This window comes from Manis javanica, chromosome 4 (assembly GCF_040802235.1).
Source record: "Manis javanica isolate MJ-LG chromosome 4, MJ_LKY, whole genome shotgun sequence".
Classification (NCBI taxonomy): Eukaryota; Metazoa; Chordata; class Mammalia; order Pholidota; family Manidae; genus Manis; species Manis javanica.
Window position 1 is genome coordinate 16,000,298 of NC_133159.1, and position 25,199 is coordinate 16,025,496.

The following is a 25,199-nucleotide window of genomic DNA, read 5'->3' on the forward strand; positions in this document are numbered from 1 at the left end:
GGGCTTCTTCCCTTAAACCTCATGAACCAACCTCTGCTTGCTTCCAACTTTTCTCTGCAGCTCCCTCACCTCTCTCAACCTTCAGAGAATTGAAGAGAGTTAGGGGCCTTGCTCTGGAGTAGGCTTTGGTTTAAGGGAATGTTGTGTCTGGTCTGATCTTCTGTCTAGACAACTACAACTTTCTCTGTATCAGCAGTAAGACTATTTCTCTTTTCATCATTCACGTGTTCACTGGAGTAGCACTTCTTTCCTTTGCTTCACAGCTAAGCTAACTGGTGAAAAAGGCTTAGCTTTTGCTTATCTTGGCTTTTGACATGCCTTCCTCACTAAGCTTAGTCATTTCTAGCTTTTGACTTAAAGTGAGAGACATGTGGCTCTTTTTTTCACTTAAACACTTACGGGCCACTGTACAGTTATTAACTGGCTGAATCTCAGTATTGTGGTGTCTCAGGGAATAGGGAGGCCCAAGGGGAGGGAGGAAGTAGGGAGATGGTGGTCAGTAGAGCAGTCAGAACTCACACAGGCGTCAGCTAAGTTCAGCATCTTTTTGGGTGCAGTTGGTGACACCGCCCTGCCCATTACAATAGGAACATCAGAGACCACTGATCACAGATCACTATTAACAAATATAATAATGATGAAAAAGTATGAAATAATTGTGAGAATTACCAAATTGACACAGAGACATGAAGTGAACAAATGATGGTAAGAAAAACGGGACCAATAGACTTGGTAGACACGGGGTTGCCACAAACCTTCAATTTATAAAAAAAAAAAGCAGTATCTGCGAAGCGCAATAAAGCAGAGTGCAGGTGTGCTTATATTTGTACTCACTCCCTTCACATAATTTTTAATATCTTTAAACTTGATTATAGGACTATATTTTGGTTGTTCGAATTGCTCTAGGGTGTCAGCATAGTTGTTTATTAGTAATTTTGATAGTTTATATGTCAGAACACTGTTCCATTTTCCATTTATTTTATCCCTAGTCTGGATTTACTGGTTTCCTTAGTAGCTCATTAAACTGTTTACCATTCTTGCTGCTGTAGGAACATAAGGCATAAGATTTCCTTCTTATTGACCCAGACCTACTTCCTTACTGTACATTTTGTTCCTTGGTTTACTGTTTGAATATGCATTAATAAGTGTCTGTATGTCTGGTAGTGTGTATTTAGGATCTGTGCAAATCTCAGTCCTGTAGAAGTATCCACCACAGGCATTTCTGTTTTCCTTTTGACTCAGTCATGGCTTCAACATAGTCTATGTACCAGCTATCCTGTTAGCTCTTTGGATTGTTTCCCCCTTTTTCTATTGTCAAGTGACAGAAAAGGTTGCTGGATTTGATGATGTTTTAGTAAATGCAGTTTTAGAACTACATCTCTCCCTTGATCATTTAATTGATAAATTTGTGCCCAAATGTCCATTTGTTTGGGTAACCCATCTAATGTAGTATTTTGTTGATTAGCAGTTTTTGATGTTATACCTCCAGTTAATTTATCTACTTCCTAATTATATTTCGCTTCTTGAGTTCGCCTTCGTGGGTGCTGAGACATGGTCTCCTGATATGTAGGACTGTCAAACCTGATGTGTATTTTCCCATTTTGGTTTTCTCCAAACTGGTTGTCTGGTCATTGGACGGCTATTTGTTTTCCACTTTGGGCACCAGATTCTCAGGCCATTGGCTACTGCCCATGAATCAGAATTCAAGTTAACTTCAGGATGTCCTTTCTTTAGATTATGACTTATTGGCAATTGTGTTGATTTTAACTGACCGTACTGGACTGAGGCATCTGTCCCATTACCTGCCGGTTTCTCTTGTAGTTAAATTTAGGGCTACTGTTTTCCACTTGACCCCCTAAGTATGAATGAGACATTCCCATCCTTGAGCAATCACACCCAGCTCAGTCCAGAAGGTGGCTGCTGTCTCCAGGGAGGTGGCTGAGGTCTTCCTGCCCTCTCTGCTCATGGGGCAAATCTAGCAAAGGCTGGGACACTGACTTCTCAACAGAGCACCCTGCTTTGTCCTTTCCCTTATGTACCATTTCCATTTAGGTGAGTGGGACTCTGTGCTCCCCACATTGTTTGGCCAGGACTGAGTCTAGCTCATACTGAGATGAGTAACTTGGTTCTTATTTTGGGGCTACCAGCAGTTTCTCTCCTGTAATGTGAGGAATGTAACCAGTGCCTTTTTTTTCTAATGGACTAGTTTTGCTTTTCACAATATTTCTTTGTCCAATAGGCTGAAATAGTACTATGCTTGATTCTCAAAGTCCAACTCAGAGTGACCAATCAGAATGTCCATGAGTCACTGAACTCTGTTTTTGTGAGTAGTATAGGTGTTTAGGGTAATGATGTCATGCTGCCCTCTTTCATATAAGGATATCTGTTATCTGATCCTCCTTGAAAGTCTTGGGCCTTTTTTTTTTTAAATTAAAGTATCATTGATGTACAATCTTATGAAGGTTTCATATGAACAACATTATGGTTTCAGCATTCACCCATATTATCAAATCCTCATCCCCCCACTGCAGTTGCTGTCAGTGTAGTAAGATGCTATAGAGTCACTACTTTTCTTCTCTGTGCTGTACTGCCTTCCCCGTGACCCACCTATATTGTGATCACAAATTATAGTGCAGTCTTGGGCTTTTTTTCCCTAGTGATCTGATACATTGTAAAAGAATATTTAACATGTGATCTGTTTCCTCCCTTAGCCAAAGAATCCTATCAACTTTAGGGGCTTTTAAAATATAATCCTAGGCTTCGTCTTTTATCTGTTCATTAATTGATAGTTGTATTGTGCTCCCTCTTACGACCAGATTTCACCTAAAATTGCAATTATGTTACTCTCTTTTATGATTTTATGGTGGGCAACTGTCCATCCTTTAAATTCTAAACATTTTATGATTTTGTCTGTTCAAGTTATTGTACATTTTCTATGTTCCTCTAATTATGATATTAAGTGTGTAATAATGTGTAAGGGAGTTTAACATTCTCAAATTCCTGCTAGTACTAGGCAGTTTATATACATCCCTGGAATAGTTTCTGAAACATCTGTTGTTTTCTTTGCCAAGTAAATGCATGTTGGACTTAGTGATCTAGTGATATGAAGGTATTGGTATTACAAAACAAAACAAAAACAGATTACTAGGATCTATGATAGACGTGTATTTTCTTGGATACAAAGAGATCTTCCCTGGGATTTCTAATGTGTTAGATAAGGGCTCACTGTACTTTCTGTACATTTTGTTTTATTTTGCACATTACATTTTACTTTTGTTTCAGTTATCAAACTTGAGTTTCCTTCTGGCCACACTAATGACTTGTAGGGGCTAAGGCCTACCTAATGATGCCTTCTTTTTCTAATTCCGTAAAAATGTCTATGGTCTCATTATTTCATCCTTGAGTTTTGTACTGTGAAGTTTTAACAACCTTTGCCAATAAATGGTAATAGAAGGGAAAGAACTGTCTCCTCACATGACTTATGTAAGTCCGGGGAGAGGAAATCCCAGAGCAAAATACCTCTGAAACCAAAATCAGTCAAAGGGAGAAATAAAGCTTAAAATCTGTTTATTGCTTACAAACTGCAGTCTGAGGCCTTTTCTCTTTCCTGCTCCAGAAGCAAAAACGGGCTCTCCCCCTCACCCACCTCTCGAGTACAGATAAGCCCTCTTTGCCCAGCTAATTATCCATTAATATGGAGATTAACTTCTCTCCACCCCTAAGGAATGATGCAAATGAACTAAAGCCTTACTTCTTTCCACCTCTGAATGCCTATTGATATGCAGATATACTAAAGCCAGGCGAGATATTCCAGAAATGTTACAATTTTGTCCACAGCCACCCCTCCAAAATCTTGCCTTACATTTTACTCATTCCCCATCTTCCGACCTAATAACATACAATAGCAACAGCAATAAAATCTTGATAATCCTCAAGCCAGAGGGTTCAGCCTGTGCAGATTAAGTAAATGTACTTTACAGCACAATCTCTCACTAAGCACAAAATGTTTCTACACTTGTTTACTCATTCCTAACAACCACGCTAGATTGCTCACAAAACTTTTACCAGACATTAGACAAAGTCAAGCTCTCTTTAAGCACTTTTTTATTGACAACAGCAACACAATCATGATAATTCTCAAGCCAGAGGTTCAGCTAGGTTCAAAATCCCATGCAGATTAGTCCAAAGCTGGTCCATTCCAGCCATCACGTGGCAGCTGCAGCCAGGAGGCACATCCAGGACACAAGGACTGTAGAAGCAAATAACTATGATTTCGGGGGACCACTTTGCTGTTATTCCAGGAATACACAGGCCAGCTTCCAGGCCTTTTCCCCAAGGTGCCAGAAGAGCCAGCCATCACCGGTCCATGCATCGAAATGGCCAGGACCACATCCATTTTATTCCTAATTGCTGCATCCCTGCAACTCCTGGCCAATAAAGTGGGTGCCTTGATCACTCTCAATCACTGGCAACAGGCCATAGGCTGCAAAGAGACACTCTAGGCCCCTCTTGGTGGTTTGCTGATCTGCGTAATGTGTAGGGCACTCCTTCCAGGCTCAGCTATCTTCTTCAAAGGTCAAAGGCAAGCCCCACTGATGGGCTACAGCCCACATTGTCTTTTGCCCCTCATGCAACAAACACTGATGTAGCCATTGGGCCACATCAGAGGCAGGCTTTCCTTCTAGCCAGCGCACCTGGGCCAATGTGTCTGCTTCATCATTCCCTGGGGATGCCCAAATGGCCAGTCACATGATATAGTAGGTATCTGTGCCACACCACTGTATGACCTTTGGGTCCAGTCTCACCCATCCCGCGATGAGATAGGTGGTTATTACCTTGGTCGGAGCTGTTCTGGTGATGGGTTTCATAGCCAGCAAGGCATGGTACACAGCAGCCAGTTGCTTCTCTGTCAAGGTGACCCAGACCTCTGCTCCTTTCCACAGTTGTGACCAGGCTCCAGCCGGCAGCAGGAGCAGCAGCAACACAGCCTTAGGCTTGGGCTACAGGCCAGGGTCTGTATGGCCAGCAGCGCTGGTGGTGCCTCCACGACCGCACGAGTGTAGACACATGTCCCTCAGCATGAGTGCCACTTCTCCCCATCATTTCTAGGGGCAGCCCTCCCAAAGGTCGCACCCGTTATGACAGATTTCGGATTCAGAGGAATCCTGTCGACTACCACCAGATGTAAGTCCAGGAAGAGGAAATCCTGGAGCAAAATACCTCTAAAACTGAAATCAGTCAAAGGGAGAAACAAAGTCTAAAATCCATTTATTGCTTACAAACTGCAGTCCGGCGCCTTCTCTCTTTCCTGCTCCAGCAGAAGCAAAAACCGGCCCTCCCCTCACCTCCTGGGTACAGATAAGCCCTCCTTGCCCAGGTAATTACCCATTGATATGGAAATGAATTTCTCTCCATCCCTGAGGAATGATGCAAATGCACTAAGGCCATACTTCTTTCCACCTCTGAATGCCTATTGATATGCAGATATACTAAAGCCAGGTGAGATATTCTGGAAATATTACAATTTTACCCACACTTGATATTGAGAAACCTTGCCCAACATTGTTGTCATGGATTTGGAAGTTGGAAAGACCCTGAGTTCATATTCTGACTCTGCCCCTTTAGACTGTGGATTGAGTCTTAGAAATGCTTGGCCTGTGTGAGACTTGAGCCTTCTGTGACCAGAAGGGGGAACTGTCTCTGGTTACTGGCTGAAAGCTGCAAGGTAGGCTTGGCCAAGCCTTCCCGGCACTGTGTGAGCTGCTGCTTTTGCCTGAACGCTGCCGACCCTCTCCTGCCAGGCTAGGTCCTGTTCCGACTTCAGATTTCAGCTCAGATAATTCCTCCTTTGGGAAACCAGACTACTTCCCCACTTGCTAGTTGTATAACATTTCCATACAGTACTTGACTTCTCTGTGCCTCAACTTTTTCATGTGTAAAATGGGGGTGATCCTAGTATGCCACTTTGTGGCACTATTGTGAAGACTAAGGGACCCACTACATGAAAACAATCTGTGGTAAATAGAAAGCACTCGATACATTAACTATGATTAACTTATCATTAATGATAATTTCTGTTAGTAATAATGATCATTTACTCATTTTATTAGTAGTTGTGATTTCATTATTCTTTGGCTTCTCTGTCCAGACAAGGCTGCCTTCCGCCATCTCTGTTCCCACAACCCTGGCTCTCATAATGCTGCACTGCATTTTTGTCTGGCTTCTCTGCTAGATCTGAGCTGCTTAAGGGTAGAGGTGTGTCCTTGGCCAATATATCCCAGCCCCTCCTGCAGGGTCAGGCACCTTAGGACTCAAGATCAAAGTAGGATGACAGAATAAGAAGAGAATGGGGTCTGGTGCCCCAGGGAATGAGCAGTCCTGCCTCTGCCTCCCATTTCCTGGGCTACTTTGAACAAGTTCCCTTAATCTCTCCAGATTTGGGACTTCCGTTTCCTCATACATAAGAGGAGATGACTATACTTGCCCTCAGGGCTTTTTGGCAGTGAAGTTGTTCAAAGCAGCTGGCTTGGATTTGGCATCAATGAACAGTTATTTACTGGCAGTTTACCAAACTAAGTTGCATGAGAATGTGACAGATGAGATGTGACATCCTCCACGTGGAATCACCAGCCCATATCCAGGACTCAAAGAGAGTCTGAAGGGAAAGACCCTGAAAGAAAATTCAGTCTTGTTGACCCATTGCATAGCATAATAAGGGCATATCAGCTGGGCATGTAGCCAGGAGACCAAGGACTCAGTCCCGAGATGCTGAGCAATTAGCTTCTTCATGGAGCTGCCACCATATCAGGCCTCAAACTGTGGGGCGTCTGCAGCCTCCTAGAGGCCATTTCTAGGACACACAGCAGGGCTCTTCCTCCTCCCATTGGCCTCGACTGCCCCCTAAAGGACATTTTCTTCTCCAGACCCTCAGAACCAGCTGAATTCCCTAGGAAAAGGGCCAGGACACTATCCACGCCTCTCTGTCCTCTCCTCTTCTCTATGCGCACTCCCATGGCAGCCTTGCTGCGTCTTGTGGCTTTGCATACCATCTGTGTGCTACTTCCAAAAGGACATCCCCAGTCCACACTTCCCCCTGACTCTAAGCTTGGAGAGCCAACTGCCTCTTGTCATCTCCACTGGAAAGTCTAAAAGCATCTCAATCTTAATGTGTCCAAAACTGAGCTCCTCATCCTCCCCAAGGCCTGCTCCTCCTGCAGCTCTCTCCATTCCAGTTATGGCAATTCCATCCTTCCAGAAGCTCAGGTCACACATTTATTCTCATTTCCTGGTTGTGTGCTCTGTGCCAGGCACTGCGCTGTGACCTAGGGGTTCATAGATCAACAAGACACTCATAGGATGCAATTAAGCATGGGCCAATAGACAATATAGACAACAAGATATAAATAAGTGAAATAATTCCAGTGAGTGCTGAGATAATAAATTTGGGGAGATGTGATTGAATAACAAGGAGGGAGAGCACTAATTCGGAGTGAGAGATTGTCAAGGAAGTGGAGTCTGAGCAGGTGACATGTGAGCCGAAACCTGAATGACCTGAGGAAGCCAGTTATGGAAACCATGGGAGAAGGGCACTCCAGGTGGAGGGAACTGCAAGTGCAAGTGCAAAGGCCCAGAGGCAGGAATGCTTTGCAATGGAGTGGATTCCAACTCCAGTGCTCCTTCACCGTTGCTGCCTCCCTAGGTCCTCAGAGAGACCACTTGGTGTCCTGGGCCTGTCTTAAACTCAGTGCTAAGGTGCCAGCTTATCCAGGAAGGCAGCAGCTCTCTGAGGTGGTGGGTCCCCCTCCCAGAAGCCCTGTGGCCAAACCGGATCTGAGTTTCCTGATTCCTGTTTGGCAGTGGGAAGGGGACATCCTCCCCTCCTTCCCTCCCCAGGCTCTAGCCCCAGCCCCAGCCCCAATCTCCATGGCAACCTTAAACACAATCCTGATCTGAAGGAGGATCTGGAACTGGGAGCACAAAGATCACTGTGAAGAGATGGGAGGAGCCGGCGGACATGCCAGTCTCCCCTGAGACCCCAAACGGAAGATCCTGCAAGTCTGTCCCACTGCTGGGCATAGCAGGGCCTGGATGGAGGCCTGTCTTCTGCAGCTACCCTAAAGGCTGCTCCTGCTGGGGGCGGCCGCCCTGTCTGCATTTGCTCTGGAGACAGGTGAGCTTGAGGGGGCTTAGCTGGGGTGGGCAGGAGGTTCAGGTCCCACCACCCTCATGAACTGCGTTTCCCCACTCGGCACTCACCCTGATGGGCTTGGACCCCTTGAGTTGGGGGAGGCTGGTCTTACCTGGCACCCCCAGGTCTACCTCAAACCCCTCTGTAAGGCTGGAGCTCCAGGTCACCCAGAAGCAGAGGTCTGGGGTTGGTGGCACAGCCTTCCTCTCTGGCAATGGAGAACACTGTGGGCTTTGGAGCCAACCCTGTGTCCGCACACCCACTCTGCTGTTCCTGTGTCTCTACCCTTGAGATCATTATTTCAACTCTCTAAGTCTCAGTTTCTTTAGCAGTAAAATGGGAATAATCATCAGCCTTTGCCCCTTAAAGGACTATTATCACTGTGCCTATAAGATGAGCTAAACCATGGAAGACACTTAGTGCCTGGCACCTAGAAGGTGCTCAGTTCACTCATTCTCTAAATCTCACCCCTTACCCCGCGTGTCTCCAGGGCACAGTCTGGCTTTAGTAGGTCTGCACAGATATGAGCAAATGCTCTCACATCTGAACCCTGATGGAGAATTTCTTCCCTGAAGACTCACATTGGGGCTGATCCTCAAGCACCCACTGGTGCCCCTACCATGCACCAGGAAAGCTACCTCCTCTTTTCTTTCTATCCCTACAAAAATCAGAGCTAGTTTGAGTATTCACACATTATCTCACTTAATCCTCAGAACAACTCTGTACCAGTGAGATTGTCTGGGCTGTAATAACAGGGCTTAGACCATAAGGACGTTTGTTATTTCACTTAAGAAGTGTGGCCATAGGTGATTCCAGAAATGGTTAATTCAGCAGTTCCACCAGTGCTCCTTCACCACTTGCTGCCTCTCTAGGTCCTCAGAGAGACCCCCTTTGATTGGGCCTCTCATAAACTCAGTCCTAAGGTGCCAATTTACTAGGGTTTATACGTAATTCTCATGACCTCATCTTTGCAAGAAGGCTGCCACAGGTCTGGGCATCACATCCTCAGTTGACACCTTTCAACAGCAGGAAGAAAACAGGGAGGAGAACCTTTCTTGGGAATCCTCAGCAAACTAAACCTCTCCTTAAATATCATTGGCCAGAATCAGGTCACACCCCAATCCCTAACTCCCAACAAATAGAATTAGGATTACAGGCTTGGGTCAGGCCAATGACCAGGGTCTGGCATGTTACTTCCTGATAGTTGAGGGAAATTAGGGTTCTTTTAGCAAGGAGAAACAGGGAATGGCTATTGGGTGGGCAGGCACCCAATTATGTCTACCCCATCGTTGAGTAAGATAACAGCTAACACTTCTGTGATACTCATTAAATACCAGGCATTGTCCAAAGCACTGAATCCATACATGTCCACAATCCTCTAGCTTCAACTCCAAGATATGAAAAGCTCTGAAAACCAAAATTTGTTCTTATTTAATTTACTGGCCACACCTGACCTCAACTGACAGGAGACTTGTTTATTTTATTCATTTGTCCTGCTTAGGGTCAGTGTTCCATACAGTTGCTTTAGAAATGTTCGATCCTGAAGGGCTGCTGCAGCCTCCGTTTGTTGCTGCAACATAATATACTGTACATATATCATTTTATCTTTCTAAAATCTGGAAGATTTTGAAACACATTTTAGTGTTTTTGTATAAGAGATTGAGGACTTAAATTACTTAATCCTCACAAAAATTCTGAGATTACTCAATCATGCCCATTTTATTGATGAGAATGCCGAGGCTCAGAGAAGGTGAGCGACTTACCTGGGGTCACACAGCAGGCAGCGGGTACAGCCAGGCTTGGAACCAGGCTGCAAGGGTCCGTGCTTTTCCTTCCAGCGGACCTGGTGGACCTCTGTGGGCAGACGTGGCAGGGGGACGCGCTGCTGCTGCGCTCTCACTCGGCGTCGCGTAGGTTCTATTTCGTGGACCCGGACACCGACTGCGGGCTCTGGGTGCGGGCGGCGGCCCCCGGGGACAGTTCCGCTTCTTCCTGGTCTACAGCTTGACGCCCGCCTCCCTGGCGCCCCCAGAGCCCAACGCCTCCTTCCCGGCTCCAGCCGATCCTTGCGTCCCCCGGTCCTACCTGCAGTTCTACGAGGGCCCGCTGGGGGCGCCCCGGCCCCTGGGGGCCACTGTCTGTGGCCTGACCATCCCTGCCCCCGTGACATCGTCTGGACCCTTCTTGGGCCTGTGCCTGCTCACGAGAGGCCGCCAGCCCTGCGTGGACTTCGTGGGCGAAGTCACCTCTTTCCGGTTAGGTGGGTTGGAGCTGTTGGCCGGGACTGGGGCTTCCAAGCTGGGGGCACCCACAGGCCTGGAACCTCAATGGGGCACTGCGAGCACTGGAAGACGGAGGGGGCTGAGTCCTAAGGGAGGGTAGGAGGTGCTGACTGGTTTACAGTAAGGGACATTTCAGACCCCAAGAGCCAACCCCATGAAATCACCCCCATAGGTGTGCATACCAGACTGTCCTACCAGCCCCTGATGCTTGCACACTTGCATTCACCCATTCGCACACAATCCCCACTCCTACACTTCCTCACATATGCACACCTCACACTGACACCCACACACTCCCACACTGTACATGTGTACCCACCCTGCATACTCAGAGTGCATACCCCTCACACACCCATGTGCCTCACACACTGCAACATGCAACCCACATACCTCATGTACTGCACACTCACACCATGCATGTCACACACACACACTACCATTTTCCCATGTATACATACGACTGTCATCTGATTGAGGAAAGGTTTGATTCACATCCTCAGGCCATAGTGACAGCCTCAGTCACTCACACCTGCAAGTTCATGCTACCTGGCTCACACACACACTCTTACATTGACACTCACCTATGGCTCCCCACACATTAACATGCTGTTTTTGTTCTCTCTCTCATAGATATATACTCTTACAAGTATATACTTTCTGTATATTAAAGTATTCACTTTCATTTGCAAGTGAAAGAAATCCAACACAAGTTGGCTAAAGCCAAAGGAGAATTTGGAGAGGGTGAGGGGCTCCTATAACGGATTTGAAAGTGTTGATTCAGGTATAGCTGGATCCAGGAGTCCAAGTAATGTCACCTGGGCTCTTTCTCTTTGTTTTCTGTCTTTGCATTGTGTGGGTCTGTTTGGCTTCCATCTCAGGCAACCTTTCTTTCTACTTGGCAGCAAGGTGACCCTGCAGCTCCCAGTTCACAATCACCCTCTTAGCTCTAACTGCAATGAAACAGAAAGTGAGTATCTTTTCTTATGGTTCTAGCACAAGTCCCGGGGCTAAATTTGGGGTCATGCGTCCATTCCTAAGGCCAGGAGATGGAATGCGCTGATTCTTCTGCCCACCTCTGAGCAATGCTGTTGGTCAGTCCCACTTCAACCCAGCTTCTCTCCATAGAATGGAATGCTGGGTAAGCGAACCTGTCTGCCACACCCCGTGCACTGAGTCAGACAATTCTTTGACCTGTGTGCATACTCACTCATTTAACAAACATTAATGGAGCAACTGCAGTGTGCTAGGTAGTGTTCTAGGATCTAGGGATATAGCAATGAACAAAAGAGAAGCTGCCTGCTGTCTCTGAGCTGACATTCTGGTGGGGGAGACAGACCGTGAACAAATAACCAGGCAAATCCATATTCTACAGAAGTCCTAAGGGCTGCAGAGCAACCCAAGCCAGGACAAGGAGGGTGGGCACACTGCGGGAGGCATGTTGCTGTTCTCACCTGGAGGTTAGGGAAGGCTTACTGGGAACACTGGAGTGGAGACCTGAAGGGAGTGAGCCGTCCCCATACTTGGGGAAGAGAGCACCAGGCAGAGCTGATGGTATGTGCAAAGCCACGAGTGGGGATTTGCTTAGAGTGCTCAAGTTCAAGGGAATTTCACAGGCCACAGGCACGCACGCACACACACACACACACACACACACACACACACACACACACACACACACACACACACACACACACATACTGTGTGCCACAGAGCATGGGACCAGATTCCTATTCTGCTTCTTAGGGACAAGTTGTGTGGCCTTGGTCAGGTGACCTAATTTCCCTGTGCCTTGCTCTTCTTATCTCTAAAATAGGATTAATAACAGTATTTATCCCATAGGGTTATTCTGAGATCTGAATGAGCTGGGATGTGCATGAAGTGTTTAAACCATGACTGGCACAAAATAGGAACTCAGTAAATGTTAGCCATCACCATCATTATCTTTATGATCATACACCTGTCTCAGGAATGCTCATCCCTACGTCATCTGCATGCACATGGGAACAGCCCTCTCCTGCTCACACCTCCCACATTCCCTCACTACAGGGCCACACTTCCTGGCCCAGCACACTCATCTCATGCCTCCCCTCTTGGCTCCAGGATCCTGTGGTGGCTACTTCCTCTGTCGGAATGGCAGGTGCATCCCCCCAAGCTTGGTGTGTGATTGCTGGGGCATGGACAACTGTGACGATGGTAGTGACCAGGCTTCCTGGCCACCCGCTGACTGCAGAGGTTGGTGACAGGTGTGTCCTGGGCCCTGTTGAGCAGCTGGGAGGGAAGCCAGGCCTAACTCCCCCCCTGGGGCAGGGTATCAGTGGGGAGGCCAGAGGCAGGGGCTTGGCAGGAGAGAAGGTGAAGCACAGCAGTGGGGAAGCCATTAGATCAGACCACCTGAGCATCGGAATAAGGTGGGTCCAGAATGATTCTAGAGCGATCTAACCCAATGCTTCCAAGTGACACTTTAGTGGTGGAAGTTTTTCCTAAACGGAACCTTGCATAGGGCCCAAGACATCAAAAGGAGATGTTCTATTAACCTAATGTGGAGGGCCCTGGGCCCTAGTCAACTGATGTCCCACTGAGCAACTTGACTTTGACCCTTAAGACTTACTTTGAAAACCATTGATCCAGTCTGACTCCCACATTTTATGTATGGGGAAACTGAGACCTAGGGAAGAGAAATGACTTGCCTGAGGTCATAGTCAGGGAGTGATATGATATAACCAGGAATGACTTCTGTAGAGGGGGATCAATCAGAATAGGTCACCCAGGAACACCCTTCCTGGGAATCTGGAGATGCCTCTCCCCCAAACAGGGCTGGCTGTGTGCTGTTGAGCAGGTTGTCTACTGTTAAAAAAGCACCTGCCTCAAGGGTAAAATCCAGCTTCCCAGGAACCCACACATTTACCTCCCAAGCCACTCCTCAGTATCCCTTGCAGGTTGCTCTTACCTCCTGACACTGTGCTTTGTGCCCTGAGGCCCAGTCCTCTCCTCCCCTCCATCCTCCTCCACGCCCGTTCCCTTGGTGGTCTCCTTTATGTTGTGTTGCCAGCTGGACTTGTCTTTAAGCTCTAGTTGTTATATAATTACCTCTTTACTGGACATCTCTACTTACCCAAACCTGACCTCCTGCTCCACGGCCCTCCCCCTCCCCTGCTCCTCACCAAAACTGTGGAGTCACTCTTCACTTCTTTTTCCCCCTCTCAGCCCATAACCAAGCCATTAACGCTGTCAGAATTTGTCTGGTGTTTTTCCCAAGGTAAGACTGGAGTTCTGTCTGGGCTCTGAGGAGGGGCACAGAGGCACAGTGCCATTTCCATCACAGCGTATCAAAGGTGTGCACTGCCAGCATGATTCCCTACCACTGATGCTGGCCCCGGCCAACTGGCTGAGGTCGTGTTTGCACATTCTCCTCTTTCTGCACTGTCCTCTCTGGAAGGAAGTCACTAGGTGTAGCCCACACGTAAGGAGTGGGGAATTCAGCTCCCCTGACAGAGGAGCCTTTGAAAACACTAAATCAGATCAAATTACTCCCAATCCTGGAACCCTCCACACGCCTCATCTCACTCAGCAAAAGCAAAGCCTTCCAGGGTCCCACAGGCCCTGATGAACTGGCCTGTCACCCCCTGGTGCTGTCACGTCCCTGACCCTGGCCCTCCCACTTGCCCTGTCAGCTTCTCCTCTCTTGTCCTACCTTCTGGCTGTTTGCTCTGCAGGCTTTTTCAGATCCACATGCTCATCCCTTTGCCTCTTGTGGGTCTCTGCCTCTCACTCTCCTCATGAGTTCTTTCCTGACCCTCTCATTTAAACATAGCAATGGATGAACAGATATACAACCTGTGGTATGTCCACCAATGGAATATTATTCAGCCCTAAAAAGGAAGGCACTTTGGACACATGTTCCCACACAAATGAATCTTGAGGACATTATGTTAAGTGAAATAAGCCACCACAAAAGGGTCAGTATGGTGGTTCCACGTACCTGAGGCACCTAGTCAGAACTACAGAAGGCAGAACGGTGGTTGCCAGGGGCTGGGGCTGTGGAGGAGGAGTTAGTGTTGTATGGGTATGAGGTTTCAGGTTTGCAAGAAGGAAAAGTTCTGGAGGTAGATGGTGTTGATGGTTGCACAATAATATGATGTCTTATACTTAATGTCACTGAACTGTTCACTTTAAAATGGCTAAAACAGTTTATTTTGGCATATTTCACCACAGTTAAAACAAAAACTAGCAACCCTGCCCCTAGCCAACCTGCTGTCCCTTTTCTCTGCTGAATTTTTCTCAGCAGCACCTCTCTCCATTTGACATAATGTTTTGTTTCCTCACATTAAGTTGCTCATTCCATGAAGATATTTTTGTCTGCTGTGCTCACTGCTGTATCCCCCAGCCCCTAGAGCAATGCCTGGGGTATAGGAGATGCTTGAGAAATCCTAGTCCAATGAGTACAAGGATGAACTTCTGTATGCCTGTTTCCTTAACTGCAAAACGGGGATGATAACCTCCCCTTTCAGAGTTGTCATAAACTTCAAGTGAAATACTGTAGTTAAAGGGCTCAGCACTGAGCTTAGTGCTCGGTCCACAGAAAACGCTCAGTACATGTACATCCTCCTTCCTGCGAAGAAGCTCCATTCATAAACCCCAGGCCCGGGAGCTAGATTGCGTGAGTTCAAGTCCTCCCATATCATTGCCAGCTGTGTGACCTGGGCAAGTGACTTAATCTGTCTGTGCCTTACTTCCCTTATTTGTAAAATGGAAGTATCAATACTAACAAGCTCAGAGAGGTTTGGGGAGGATTAAATGAGACAGTCATGCCGTAGAAAGTTATCAGTGTGTCAAGTCTATTATTTTCTACTGCAGATCCTTCTCTGGTGCCCAGCCAGGCAGGGAGCACAGATGGCACCTTCAAGCCCCTGACTGTGTCCCTAGCTCTTGATTCTGCAGGCCCCCTCCAGACGGCAGCTGAGAGAGGCCCCTAGCAGGCCAGGACCCTGCACAAAAGGATGCGGCTCCGGAAGGCAGATGAATCCTGGTTATCAACTGCTCCCGCCGCTCCCACCAGGATCCCACTTATCCTTCTCCAGACGGTGGAGAAGAGGCAGCAGGCTCAGGCTGAGGCCTGACTGGACACCCTCTTTCCTTCCACAGGTGTCTGGCTGCAGGGCTGGCAGTGCCTTCCTCACTGCTCCTGGCCGCGGCCGGCCTCTTCCGGGGCCTTCTCCGGGGCTACTCCTGGTGCAGGCAGGGAGACCCTCCAGTTGGGCGGCCTAGCAGGCTGCTGCCCATGGCCTCTGGCTCAGCTGCTCCATCTGTCACTCAAGCCCTGGCCAGGCGGCCCCTGCAGGGATGCAGTCAAGTGCGCCGGCCTTTCAGGAGCAGAGAGGACATCCCTAGAGAGGCTGAGGCTTCAGAGGAAGGAGAGTGGGCTGCGGGATCAGACAGATCAGGGTTCCACCCCCACCCCCGGGGGACTGTCTGACTTGGCAGGTCACGGAATTCTCTGAGACTCAGTCAGCTCCTCTGGAAAATGGGATGATTCCTGCCCAACATGGTTGTTCTGAAGGCCACAGGAGGTACCAGGCCCTGCTGACTGCACAGTGGCCAGCACTCTGCTGGGTCAGTGGAGGGCAGGACCTCCATGCCCATGGCGGGGAGCGGGCACCTCACCCACCTGAAGCTGCCTCGCTCCACTCTCAGACCTCATTGGTCCTGCCTGGCCCCAGCTTGACCCTCCCTCAGATTCTACTGAGTCAAGCCTTAGTTGAAGACACAGAAGACAGCCCTAGCGGGAATAGCACCGTTTATTAAAGATCAAGACAAAAACCACAGGAGGGTCCCTTCTAGGACACAGAGGCCAGGCGTCCTGACCCACATCTGGGGGCTGCTGGTGGGGAGGGCCCTCAGTTGGGCCCTCAGGCTCCCACAGATGGGGCAGGGCTGTCATGTCCCCTTCCTGTCCCTCCTAGTCATGAGTCCCGGCTTCCCTGACCCAAGGCACTAACTCTTTCTGCCCATCAGTGCCCTCTTCCCCCCAAGTCCCCTGGGCCTTCACTTCCAGATCAGCGGGGGGTATGGCCTGGTACGGGCAGGGAGACCCTCCCAGTGCTGGGCTTGGCCTGTAGCAGCTCCTGGGAATAGCTGGGGTAGCGTTTCCCTTGCAGCTCCTTACGGCGGGGTCCCTGGGCCAGCTGTTGGGTCGGGGAGATACAGGCCACGAGAGATGGTGGTGGGGATCTGCCAGGGGCAGGAGGCCCGGCTGGAGAGGCGGAGGGCTGGGCCATGGGCCGGTGGGGGTAGGGTGGCCTGCTTGGGGGTGAGCTGCCTTTTGCTGCACCATTGGCACTAGAGAGCTTTCCCAACCCAGAGGAGGTTGCAAAGGCCGCTGGGCTCCCCTACTCCAGGCAGCTTGTGGGGCGCCAGGCTGTAAGCCAAGGCTGGCTCCTGTAGGAATGAGGGCTGCCCAAGGGCGGTGGGCATGGGCAGCCCAGCTCTCCCTTGTGGGGCTTTATTGCTGGGGGCAGTCCTGAGCCCACTCAGCCACCGTGCTGGACACCACGTCCTGGTGGCCCTCTGAGGCACCTGCTCCCATCCAAACTGCTCTGCCCACAGCCTGTGGCTTTGCCCAGGTGTGTTGGTGTGTGGGGGGTGGTGTGCCCACCCTCCAGTCCAGCCCAGGGCAGTAGCAGCAAAGCGTGGCATCGCCTCAGTTTCTTATGAAATATTCATAATAATATTAATAATAATATACTTGACACTGTGGGGCTAGGATGCTGCCCGGGAGTCCGTGTGGGGCAGGCAGCTGCCTACGAGGGGCAGGGGCGCACATTGGCCCCTGCCTGGGCGCGGTGCTGCAGGTCCAGTGGCTGTGCGGGTGGGGTGCCAGGCCGGGCAGAGTGCAGCACCAGATTCTTGATACAGCCCGTGATGCCCGAGGAGAACCTGCCCCCAGTCAGCGTGGCCACCCTGGGGGCTCCGCCTGTGGGGATGGAAGGGGTCAGGGCCTGTCTGCCAGCACTGCAGCCCAGGAGGGGAGGAAGGCCTGTGCTCTGGCTCTGCAGGAGCCCTGTCCCCCACCACGCCCTGCAAGGGTGCCCGAGCCCGGGACTCACCAATGTAGATGCTGCCCTTGGTGTTCACTGCCACGTTCGGGCCTGGGGACTGGCCGCTGACCAGCTCCTCACCGTCCACCTGGATGGAGCCCCTCCGGCCCTCTCTGTGGTGGCATTGGGTCAGGCCCTTCGCCACCAGCTCCCCATCCTCCCCGACCCAGTCAGAGTCCCTTCTCTTGGCCACAGAGACTCCAGACAGAGAAGTCTGCCCTCTGCTCCGAGTTCTTTCCTTTCCCCACTATATGAGATCTGCCCCACAAACGCAGCTTCCCAGCACCCCAACTGGGTTTCACGCATCCCCGAGGGGGCTCACCCACCCCCATGGGATTCGGTTCTGCCTGGATATCTGTGTCATGGCTGGTGGGCTCTCCCGTGACCCTGGCTTCAAGTTCTGTCTCCCCACAGCTCAACGCCTGCCTCCATGCGCACAGGTGGGGGCATCCTGTCTCACTCCAGAACTCTTGACCCTTTGCCCTAGTGCCGGTGCAGGAGGGAGCGTGTGCATATGTGTGTGTGTGTGTGTGTGTGTGTGTGTGTGTGTGTGTGTGTGCGCGCGCGCGTGACATTGCGGGTGCCTTACCGCAGCGCCATCACTCGATGCCACTCGCCATCATTGATGGGGTCCTCAGAGACAAGGCGGGCCTCCCCACTGCCCAGCTGGTAGCTGCAGACACATGGCCCCAGTATGTGAACTGGGGCAGGACTGGACTGGGGTGGGATGGTGGTGTGTGGCTGGGGCACTAGGAGCTGCAGCTTCTTGTCAGAAGAGCCCCTGAAGGGTGAGGGAGCCAGGTGGGAGGAGATGCCAGAACCCACCTGAAGACAAGGTGCCCATCCTGAAGCCCAAGACTGATGAAGTCCTTGCCTCGGCCAGCCGCTCCCACCTCCTGCCAGAGAAGCACAGGGTTACTAAGGCTTGGAAAGCCGAGGTCCCTGACAGCTGTGGCCCCCACCTTCCTCTCTCCCACTGCACTGGCCACCATGAGGCTAGGAACCCCAGGACCCTGATCTGGACGCTCAGACTCACCACGCCCTGCCACAGCAGGAGGCCACTGGCTGTGCTGGTCCGGACCTCCAGCTCAATGGTTTCAGGCACCTCGGGCAGGCTGTTGGGTGCAGGGGAAGTGGGTGAGGGGACAGAAGTCCCAGATTCATGTTCCCTCCCTGGGCTGGCAGCCTCTCCCAACACCCATCTCACCTCCTGGAGAAGACTCGGCCTGGGAGGACTAGGAAGCCGTCATCGTGGAAATAGGCTCCATACTGCCCAGGGGCATCTGTGGGCCAGTGGGGGATGTGAGACAGCCACTCACCTGCATGGGGCACCCACTCCCATGGGCTCCCCTGACTGCCACCTGCACCCTAGCCTGTCCTACTAGGGGGGATCTGAACTTGCAGTCCCTGGAGACCCAAGGGGGCTATGGACAGAACTCTGGGGCCTTGAACTTGGGTGGGAAAACACTGCAGCTCCATTTTCACTGACTTCTCACTGAAATTTAGCAATTCCTTCAAATATACATGCAGATGACAAACCAAAGGTGTGGTAGCAGGATTTGTGACTGTGTCCCTAACAGAAGATTTACAGGATTGGATTTCTTTATTGATTTATGGTAATTGCAAATGTTTCAAAACATCATTTATGCTTACTGAAATTGTGGTAGCTATTAGGAAACCTAGACCTTACTATTTAATGTGTTAAAAAAGCACACATGATACCAATCAGAAAATTTTAAATATTTTGATAGCCTTATTTCAGTATAATTGGTTTCTTTTGAAATCCTAGGTATTTCATTATTGAAAACCTTTCTGTTCTCTTGATCTTACAGATGGGGAGATAGGCTCGGGCCTGGGGTGGTGGGGAACGGGGCAGGGTGGGGCAGGGCGAGTGACTTGTTCTGGAAGCGGGAAGCCTGGACAGCAACCTGGACCTTTCAGCTCCCATGTCCACCCTGTGTGTGGTTCCAACATCCCCATTCTACCTGCTCAGACCCAACCTATGGGCTGGCACTGGTCCCTGTGGGCCTGGCAGCTGCGAGGGTAGGGCACATTTTGCCACCCTACACTAAATGAGGATAATAGCTAACATTTGCCACACAGTGGGCTTCACATCCAGTAACAAACATCATTTTATGTAACAAGATCCTTATAAATAACCTTATGACTTAAATATAATATTAGCTATAGCTAACATTTTATGCTCACTATAGACCAGACATCGTTGTAAACATTTAAAATATATTAAATAATTTTACTCATGAAAAACTTTATCCAAAGCCTTAAAGGAGGATATTACTTTTCTCCATTTTATATAGGAGGAACCTGAGGCACAGAGAGGTTAAGTGACTCACCAAAAGTCACACAACTGTTAAGTTGCAGGGCTAGGATTTGAACCCAGGCAGCACATGTTCTTGCCTACTATATTCCATTACCTCTCCTTTTTATTACTGATATACAAGAAGATACATATCTATAAAGCAGTTAGCACTGTGCCTGTAAATGTTCAATAAACATTAATTTTGAAAATTATTATCATTGTTTTTAAATAGACGGTGGAATCCGTGAGAATGAGGGTTCTGCCTTACTCTTCTTGTATTTACTGCTCCTATGGCAAGGATGGGCACCCAGTGGATGTTTGTTGATGAATGCATGAATATAGGGGAGGAAGCTGAGGTCAGAGGGGATCAAGGGCCTGCCCAAGGTCAGCCTGCCAGCAGGTATAGGACAGGACCCAGCTGTGTGGCTGTGCTCTTCTTCATTCCGTCTCTCTCTGTCCAGTGAGCCTCTCCCATGGGCTTCTTTGGTTTAGAGGCTCCAGCAGAGGGGGCAGGGTAGCTGGAAGAGGAGGCCAAGAGACCTGGGGCAAGAGGAGGCTGTCCTGCTCAGCTTCTCGGATTTGCCACAACAAATACGTACCGTTGCCCCCACTGCCTTCGAGATGCCAGTCGGACTCTGCTGTGCCCCGTCCAGAGCCTGTGGGGAAAGGCAGGTCGAGTTGTGGGCACAGATACCCATGGTATCATGGTCTAGCCCCAGGACCCCAGGGAGGTGGACAGAAGCCAGGGCAGTTACACTACCTTGCTGGCAGCGTGGGCCAGAGAAGCCAGGGGGACAGAGGCAGTGGGTACCCTGGCAGGTGCCCCCATGCAGACAGGGCTCCTGGAGCTGGCAGGGGTTTTCCGCATGCTCGCAGAGGTCTCCTGTGGGCCGGGGCCAGGGAGAGTGGTCGTGGGCTGCAGTTGCCACCAGCTGCCCTGGGCCCTTCCCTCCCCCCTCCCAGGGCCTGGGAAGCCACACACCTTTGAAGCCATCCTGACACAGGCACTGGACCTCATACTCGCCAGCAGGCATGCATGTGGCACCGTTCTGGCAGGGCTGGCGCTCACACGGGGAGCTGTCGTAGCATTGCCCAATGTCTCGGCTGCCCAGGAAGCTGTAGGTGAGGTCCAGCCGCTTTCCATTCACTGACACCTGTGGGCACAGGGACACCGAGGAACTCAGGAGTGCAAGAGACGGAGGCAGAGGAGTGCCAGCAGAGAGAAGAATGCAGTAGGGACCCCAGGTTGGAGCTTAAGCAGAAAGTGGGATTCTAGGGTGAGGAGGGGGGAACATAAGTTGAATGCCTGCTGTGTGCCAGGAACATCCATCAGTGCAGTCAGTCCTCAGCACAACCCTTCAAAGTTGGTGTAATTATCCCCATTTTACAGAGGAGGAAAGTGAAGCTCAGAGGTGAAGTGTGTGGTCCCCAGGGCCTTGGGCTAGCTGTGGGGGGAGAGACCCCATTTGTGGCCCTCTCCTCCCCACCCGTCCTCTGGAAGCTGCTCCTCACCTCACCCACGCAGCCGTGGAAGTGGGCGCTAATGTTGGTGGCTGGTGGCAGTGGCACTGCGGGCTCCACACCCCCGAGGTAGAGGAGGGTGTGCAGGTTGAGGCCCTGGCTCTTGCCCGGTGAGGAGCGTAGCACGGGGCGTCTGCCGTTCACCCGCAGGCTGCCATCCTTATTAAGACGCTCTGCAGACACGCGGTGCCAGTGGCCCAGGGCGAGCGGCTCGGGGCTCCGCAGAACGGCCAGCCCTGAGGAGACCACCAGGCAGGGGGTTGGCATGCAGATGCCCCCCTTGCCCTGCCCCACCCTGTTCAGGGGCTTGAGCAGCTAGGGAACTTCCTTCAGCCTCCTGGTGTTCCAGGAAGACCCGAGAGAGGGCTAGGGTCTTGCCTGAAGTCACACACAGAAGGAACGTGAACGGACAGGGACTTCAGCTGGTCTGACTTTTGAATTTATTCCTCCAAGCCTCTTCTGGGCATGGATAGCCAAGGGGGGCACAGAACTTGGCGCCTAGAGCCCACCTGCCTTTGGTGTTCAGTGCTCACCTGACCCCAACTCGTAGCGGAACTCCAGGTGGCCGCCAATCATTGCCAGAGACACAAAGTCCTCCACAGGCCCACTCTTCCCTCCGCTGAACAGCAGGATTCCGTCGGGCGCCAGAGGCTTAAACTCAATGTCCAGGCGTAGCTCATGGTGTGTGTTGGTAAGGGCGGGCAGTGCCAGGTAGGAACCAGTGCCCGACATGAAGGGGGTGGTCACTGTCACACCTGCAGCAGCCACAGCTCAGCCGGTGCAGTGGGGATACCCGAGTCCCAGGAGGGGTCCAACCACACAGCCTTCCTCTGGGACCCCTGCCACCCCATTCTCCAGTTCCAGAGGGTCAGCATCAGCTGGCTGACAGCTCTAGCAGCACAGGGGCCCTGCCCTCTGGCACTCCAGACCAGGCTAGAAGAATGGCCAATATGATGGGGTCCCCTCTGGCGACCCTCAGGTAAGGGATCAGACCAGTCAGAGCTTGGCCAGGTGACTTTGAGGTCCTCTGGCTCTGCAATAATGTCCTCACCCACAGGGCCCATCAGGGTGCTCCTTCCCAGCTTCCCCCGGTCTTCCTGGGATCCTGGGAGTCTCAGGCTGACTCCACTCACCTTCCTCACATCTCACTCCTGAGCGGCCCAGGTGACAGCGGCAGGTGTAGCCTCGGCCATCAGGCCGGTTCACACAGGTGGCATCAGGCCCACAGGCCTCTGGGGGCACACAGGCCAGGGAGGAGGACTTTGAGGTAACCCGGGAGAGGGTGAGACCCTACTTATTGTACCCCCGGGGCCTCAGCTTGTTAGGGCCGGCCAGCCTGGGAGGGCCGCATCAGGGCACCATGGGGGCGGATGGGTTAGAGCAAGGGTGGGGACAGAGGAGACCACATGTGTGCTGGGGGAGTAGCGTGGGGTGTGTGTGTGAATGGGTGATTTGTTTGTGGTGTTCTTGAAAGACCATGCCTGGGTCACAGTGTGGGGGTGCTGAGTACCCAGGTGGCAGGTGATGAGGTGAGTGCCTTGGTGAGAGATGGGAAGATGGTAGGTGCCTGGGATGCAGTGAGGGGACTGGGGGCGGTGAGAACTTGGGTAGCAGAGACGGAGGCAGAGTACTCGGATGGCATTGGATCAGAGGGACAGAGCGTGGTCAGTCAGTTAGCAGTGGGCCTGGGGGTGGATATGAAGGGGCAGTAATGGGCAGAGACAAGTACCTAGGGGTGGCGGGCTACACACCTGGGTGGCAGTGCAGGGCCTGCGAGTGCTCACAGCGGCTCCCGGTGAAGCCAGCCAGGCAGATGCACACATAGCTGCTGCTCTCTGAGTCCTGGCACTGGCCCCCGTTCTGCAAAGCAAACCCGAAAAGTCAGGCTAAGAACACCCTGGCCCTCTGATAGTCCTCGCAGGGGCCCGCCAGGGCTCAGGAAAGTGGCTGGGGCAGCCAGGTGGCATGCGTGGGGTGGGGTCACCTGGCAGGGCCGGTCCCGACAGGTGGGGCAGTGGGAGATGCCATGCACTGTCAGGTTGAGGTCATGGAAGATGATTTCCTCGCCCTGGATGCGCAGTTCCCGGACACAGCCTGGGGTACAGACAAGCAGGATGAGCAGATGTGGGGTGCTGGGATGCCTGCCCGGTCCAACCCAGCCCCCCTGCTGTGCCCTCCCAGGCTCCCACAGGCTCTGCCAGACAGCCAGGTGAGGCTTGGCCGGGGCTGGAGGTGAGGCGGGAGGCTCACCCACAAAGCCGTTGCTCAGCCCGGCCTTGGGGATGGCACCATAGTCAGGGTAGCCGCCCAGGTAGAGCTCCTCGTTCAGGTCCAGGCCCTGGAACTTGCCCTGGGGAGCCACGGAGTTGGGAAATTGGGAATGGCAGACAGAGTTGGAAGGGCAGGCAGGTGGGGAAGGCACCGGGAATAGAGGGAAGGTGTTGGGTCTCGCACCTGGGAGGTTCCATTGACAGGGGCCAGGCTGCCCACAATCAGGGAGCCCTGGGTGAGGCTGCGCAGCAGGGTCACGGTGTGGAACTGGCCCAGCGCCAGTGGTGTGGGGTGGCGGATGGTGGCCATGCCTGAGCCTGCGTCAAACCTGCTCCGTGGGGTGGGGCAGGGGAGAGCGGATATGGGGTCTGTAAGAAGTGCTGGCCAGGGTGTCCAGCCCGGGCAAAGGTGACATCACCATTTCCCAAAATCCTGTTCCAGTTCGTCTCTGCCCTGTGCCCCCACCCTGTCGCCTGTGCCCAGCTCACCTTATGTCTTCCCTCCGCACATCCTCCCCCTGCAGCTCCAGGAGCTTCAGAGCCCGGCAGCCTCACCCAGCCTCACTGTTTCTGAGCACTCCCACCCTAAGACTGCCCGGCCTCTTTCCTTCCTTGCTTCTGGCTGGCCTTCCCCAGCTAGAATACACACGTCCCCAAGGGCCAGAGGTCGAGCTGTCCCTGTTAGTGCCTGGCATGTAGTAGGTGTTCCGCAAATAACTGCTGACTGGAAGGATGAATCCCGGGAGTAGCCCCCACCCCAGGGGGACACCCTCAGCGTCACAGAGTATTTCTGCTGCAGTTTCGTGCAGGTCTGAGGCTGCTTCCTCCTCCACCTGGCTGGTGTACTGTGCCTCGTCCAACAGATCACGTGGTCCCCGAGGGTAACAGCTTCATCTCCTCCCTTCTCAAGAACCTCCTTTGTATCACTCAGCCCAGCAGGGTGTGGGTCTGACCGAAGCCCCAGTCCGGTTCCGGAGCCCCACTTCCTCGGTAAGTGGTGAGGGCGAGGGTCTCACCGGAATTCAGGCCTTCCACCCACGAGGCCGAAGGAGATGAAGTCAGGCTGCCTGTTGGCCAGGCTGGTGGGGTTCCCTGGCATCTGTTTCTGCCCATTGTACAGCAGCATCCCTAGGTAGGCACAGCTGTGTAAGGGCCTCGCCCCTGCCACGGGCTCCCTGTCTGCCCCAGCCCCCCGAATACATGACCCAAGCTCATAAGCCTGTCCATGTTCTACCTCCTACCCCTCCTGCTGGCACGTGCTGCACAGCCAGGGCCTTCTCACCACCCCAGACGGCACCCTAAGTGGGAGGGCCTTGCTGAGAGGCCCTAGAAAGGGGCTGAGCTTGCTTCCCTCACAAGGCAGGGGCTACCTGAGGGAGGAGAGGGCAGCAGAGACTCACCCGAGTAGAGGAGGAGGCCTGGACAGTGAAAGGCAGAGATCCATAAGAAGTGGGAGGAGACAGGTGAGAGGGTGAGAGAGAGAGAGAGAGAGAGAGAGAGAGAGAGAGAGAGAGAGAGAGAGAG

At 51.8% G+C, this 25,199-nt stretch overlaps 2 protein-coding genes across 14 annotated transcripts in view; one reads left to right on the forward strand and one right to left on the reverse strand.

The window, feature by feature from the left end:
- Nucleotides 1-6,249: 6,249 nt before the first annotated feature.
- Nucleotides 6,250-16,102, forward strand: LDLRAD2 (low density lipoprotein receptor class A domain containing 2). Its single transcript, XM_017651165.3, is given in 9 exon segments — nucleotides 6,250-8,170; nucleotides 10,027-10,164; nucleotides 10,167-10,448; nucleotides 12,571-12,702; nucleotides 15,325-15,438; nucleotides 15,441-15,556; nucleotides 15,559-15,615; nucleotides 15,617-15,712; nucleotides 15,715-16,102. Coding segments are annotated over 9 exon segments (1,161 nt in total). The 5' UTR covers nucleotides 6,250-8,088; the 3' UTR covers nucleotides 15,859-16,102.
- A 145-nt stretch (nucleotides 16,103-16,247) lies between these two features.
- Nucleotides 16,248-25,199, reverse strand: part of HSPG2 (heparan sulfate proteoglycan 2) — a 98,522-nt gene continuing 89,570 nt past the window's right edge. For 10 of the 13 annotated variants that reach the window (XM_073233371.1, XM_073233370.1, XM_073233367.1 and 7 more), the window contains 18 exons: nucleotides 25,076-25,093; nucleotides 24,692-24,803; nucleotides 23,860-24,004; nucleotides 23,656-23,755; nucleotides 23,390-23,499; nucleotides 23,157-23,265; nucleotides 22,539-22,637; nucleotides 21,939-22,160; nucleotides 21,397-21,641; nucleotides 20,867-21,038; nucleotides 20,645-20,767; nucleotides 20,484-20,540; nucleotides 18,772-18,847; nucleotides 18,601-18,679; nucleotides 18,390-18,460; nucleotides 18,154-18,237; nucleotides 17,574-17,677; nucleotides 16,248-17,440 (listed from right to left, as the gene is read on the reverse strand). In XM_073233371.1, coding sequence (XP_073089472.1) covers nucleotides 17,268-17,440; nucleotides 17,574-17,677; nucleotides 18,154-18,237; nucleotides 18,390-18,460; nucleotides 18,601-18,679; nucleotides 18,772-18,847; nucleotides 20,484-20,540; nucleotides 20,645-20,767; nucleotides 20,867-21,038; nucleotides 21,397-21,641; nucleotides 21,939-22,160; nucleotides 22,539-22,637; nucleotides 23,157-23,265; nucleotides 23,390-23,499; nucleotides 23,656-23,755; nucleotides 23,860-24,004; nucleotides 24,692-24,803; nucleotides 25,076-25,093 — 2,099 coding nt within the window. In that variant the 3' untranslated portion in view covers nucleotides 16,248-17,267. The remainder of the gene's footprint in view (nucleotides 17,441-17,573; nucleotides 17,678-18,153; nucleotides 18,238-18,389; nucleotides 18,461-18,600; nucleotides 18,680-18,771; nucleotides 18,848-20,483; nucleotides 20,541-20,644; nucleotides 20,768-20,866; nucleotides 21,039-21,396; nucleotides 21,642-21,938; nucleotides 22,161-22,538; nucleotides 22,638-23,156; nucleotides 23,266-23,389; nucleotides 23,500-23,655; nucleotides 23,756-23,859; nucleotides 24,005-24,691; nucleotides 24,804-25,075; nucleotides 25,094-25,199) is intronic. The other 3 variants (XM_073233372.1, XM_073233373.1, XM_073233363.1) reach the window with 1 other exon arrangement.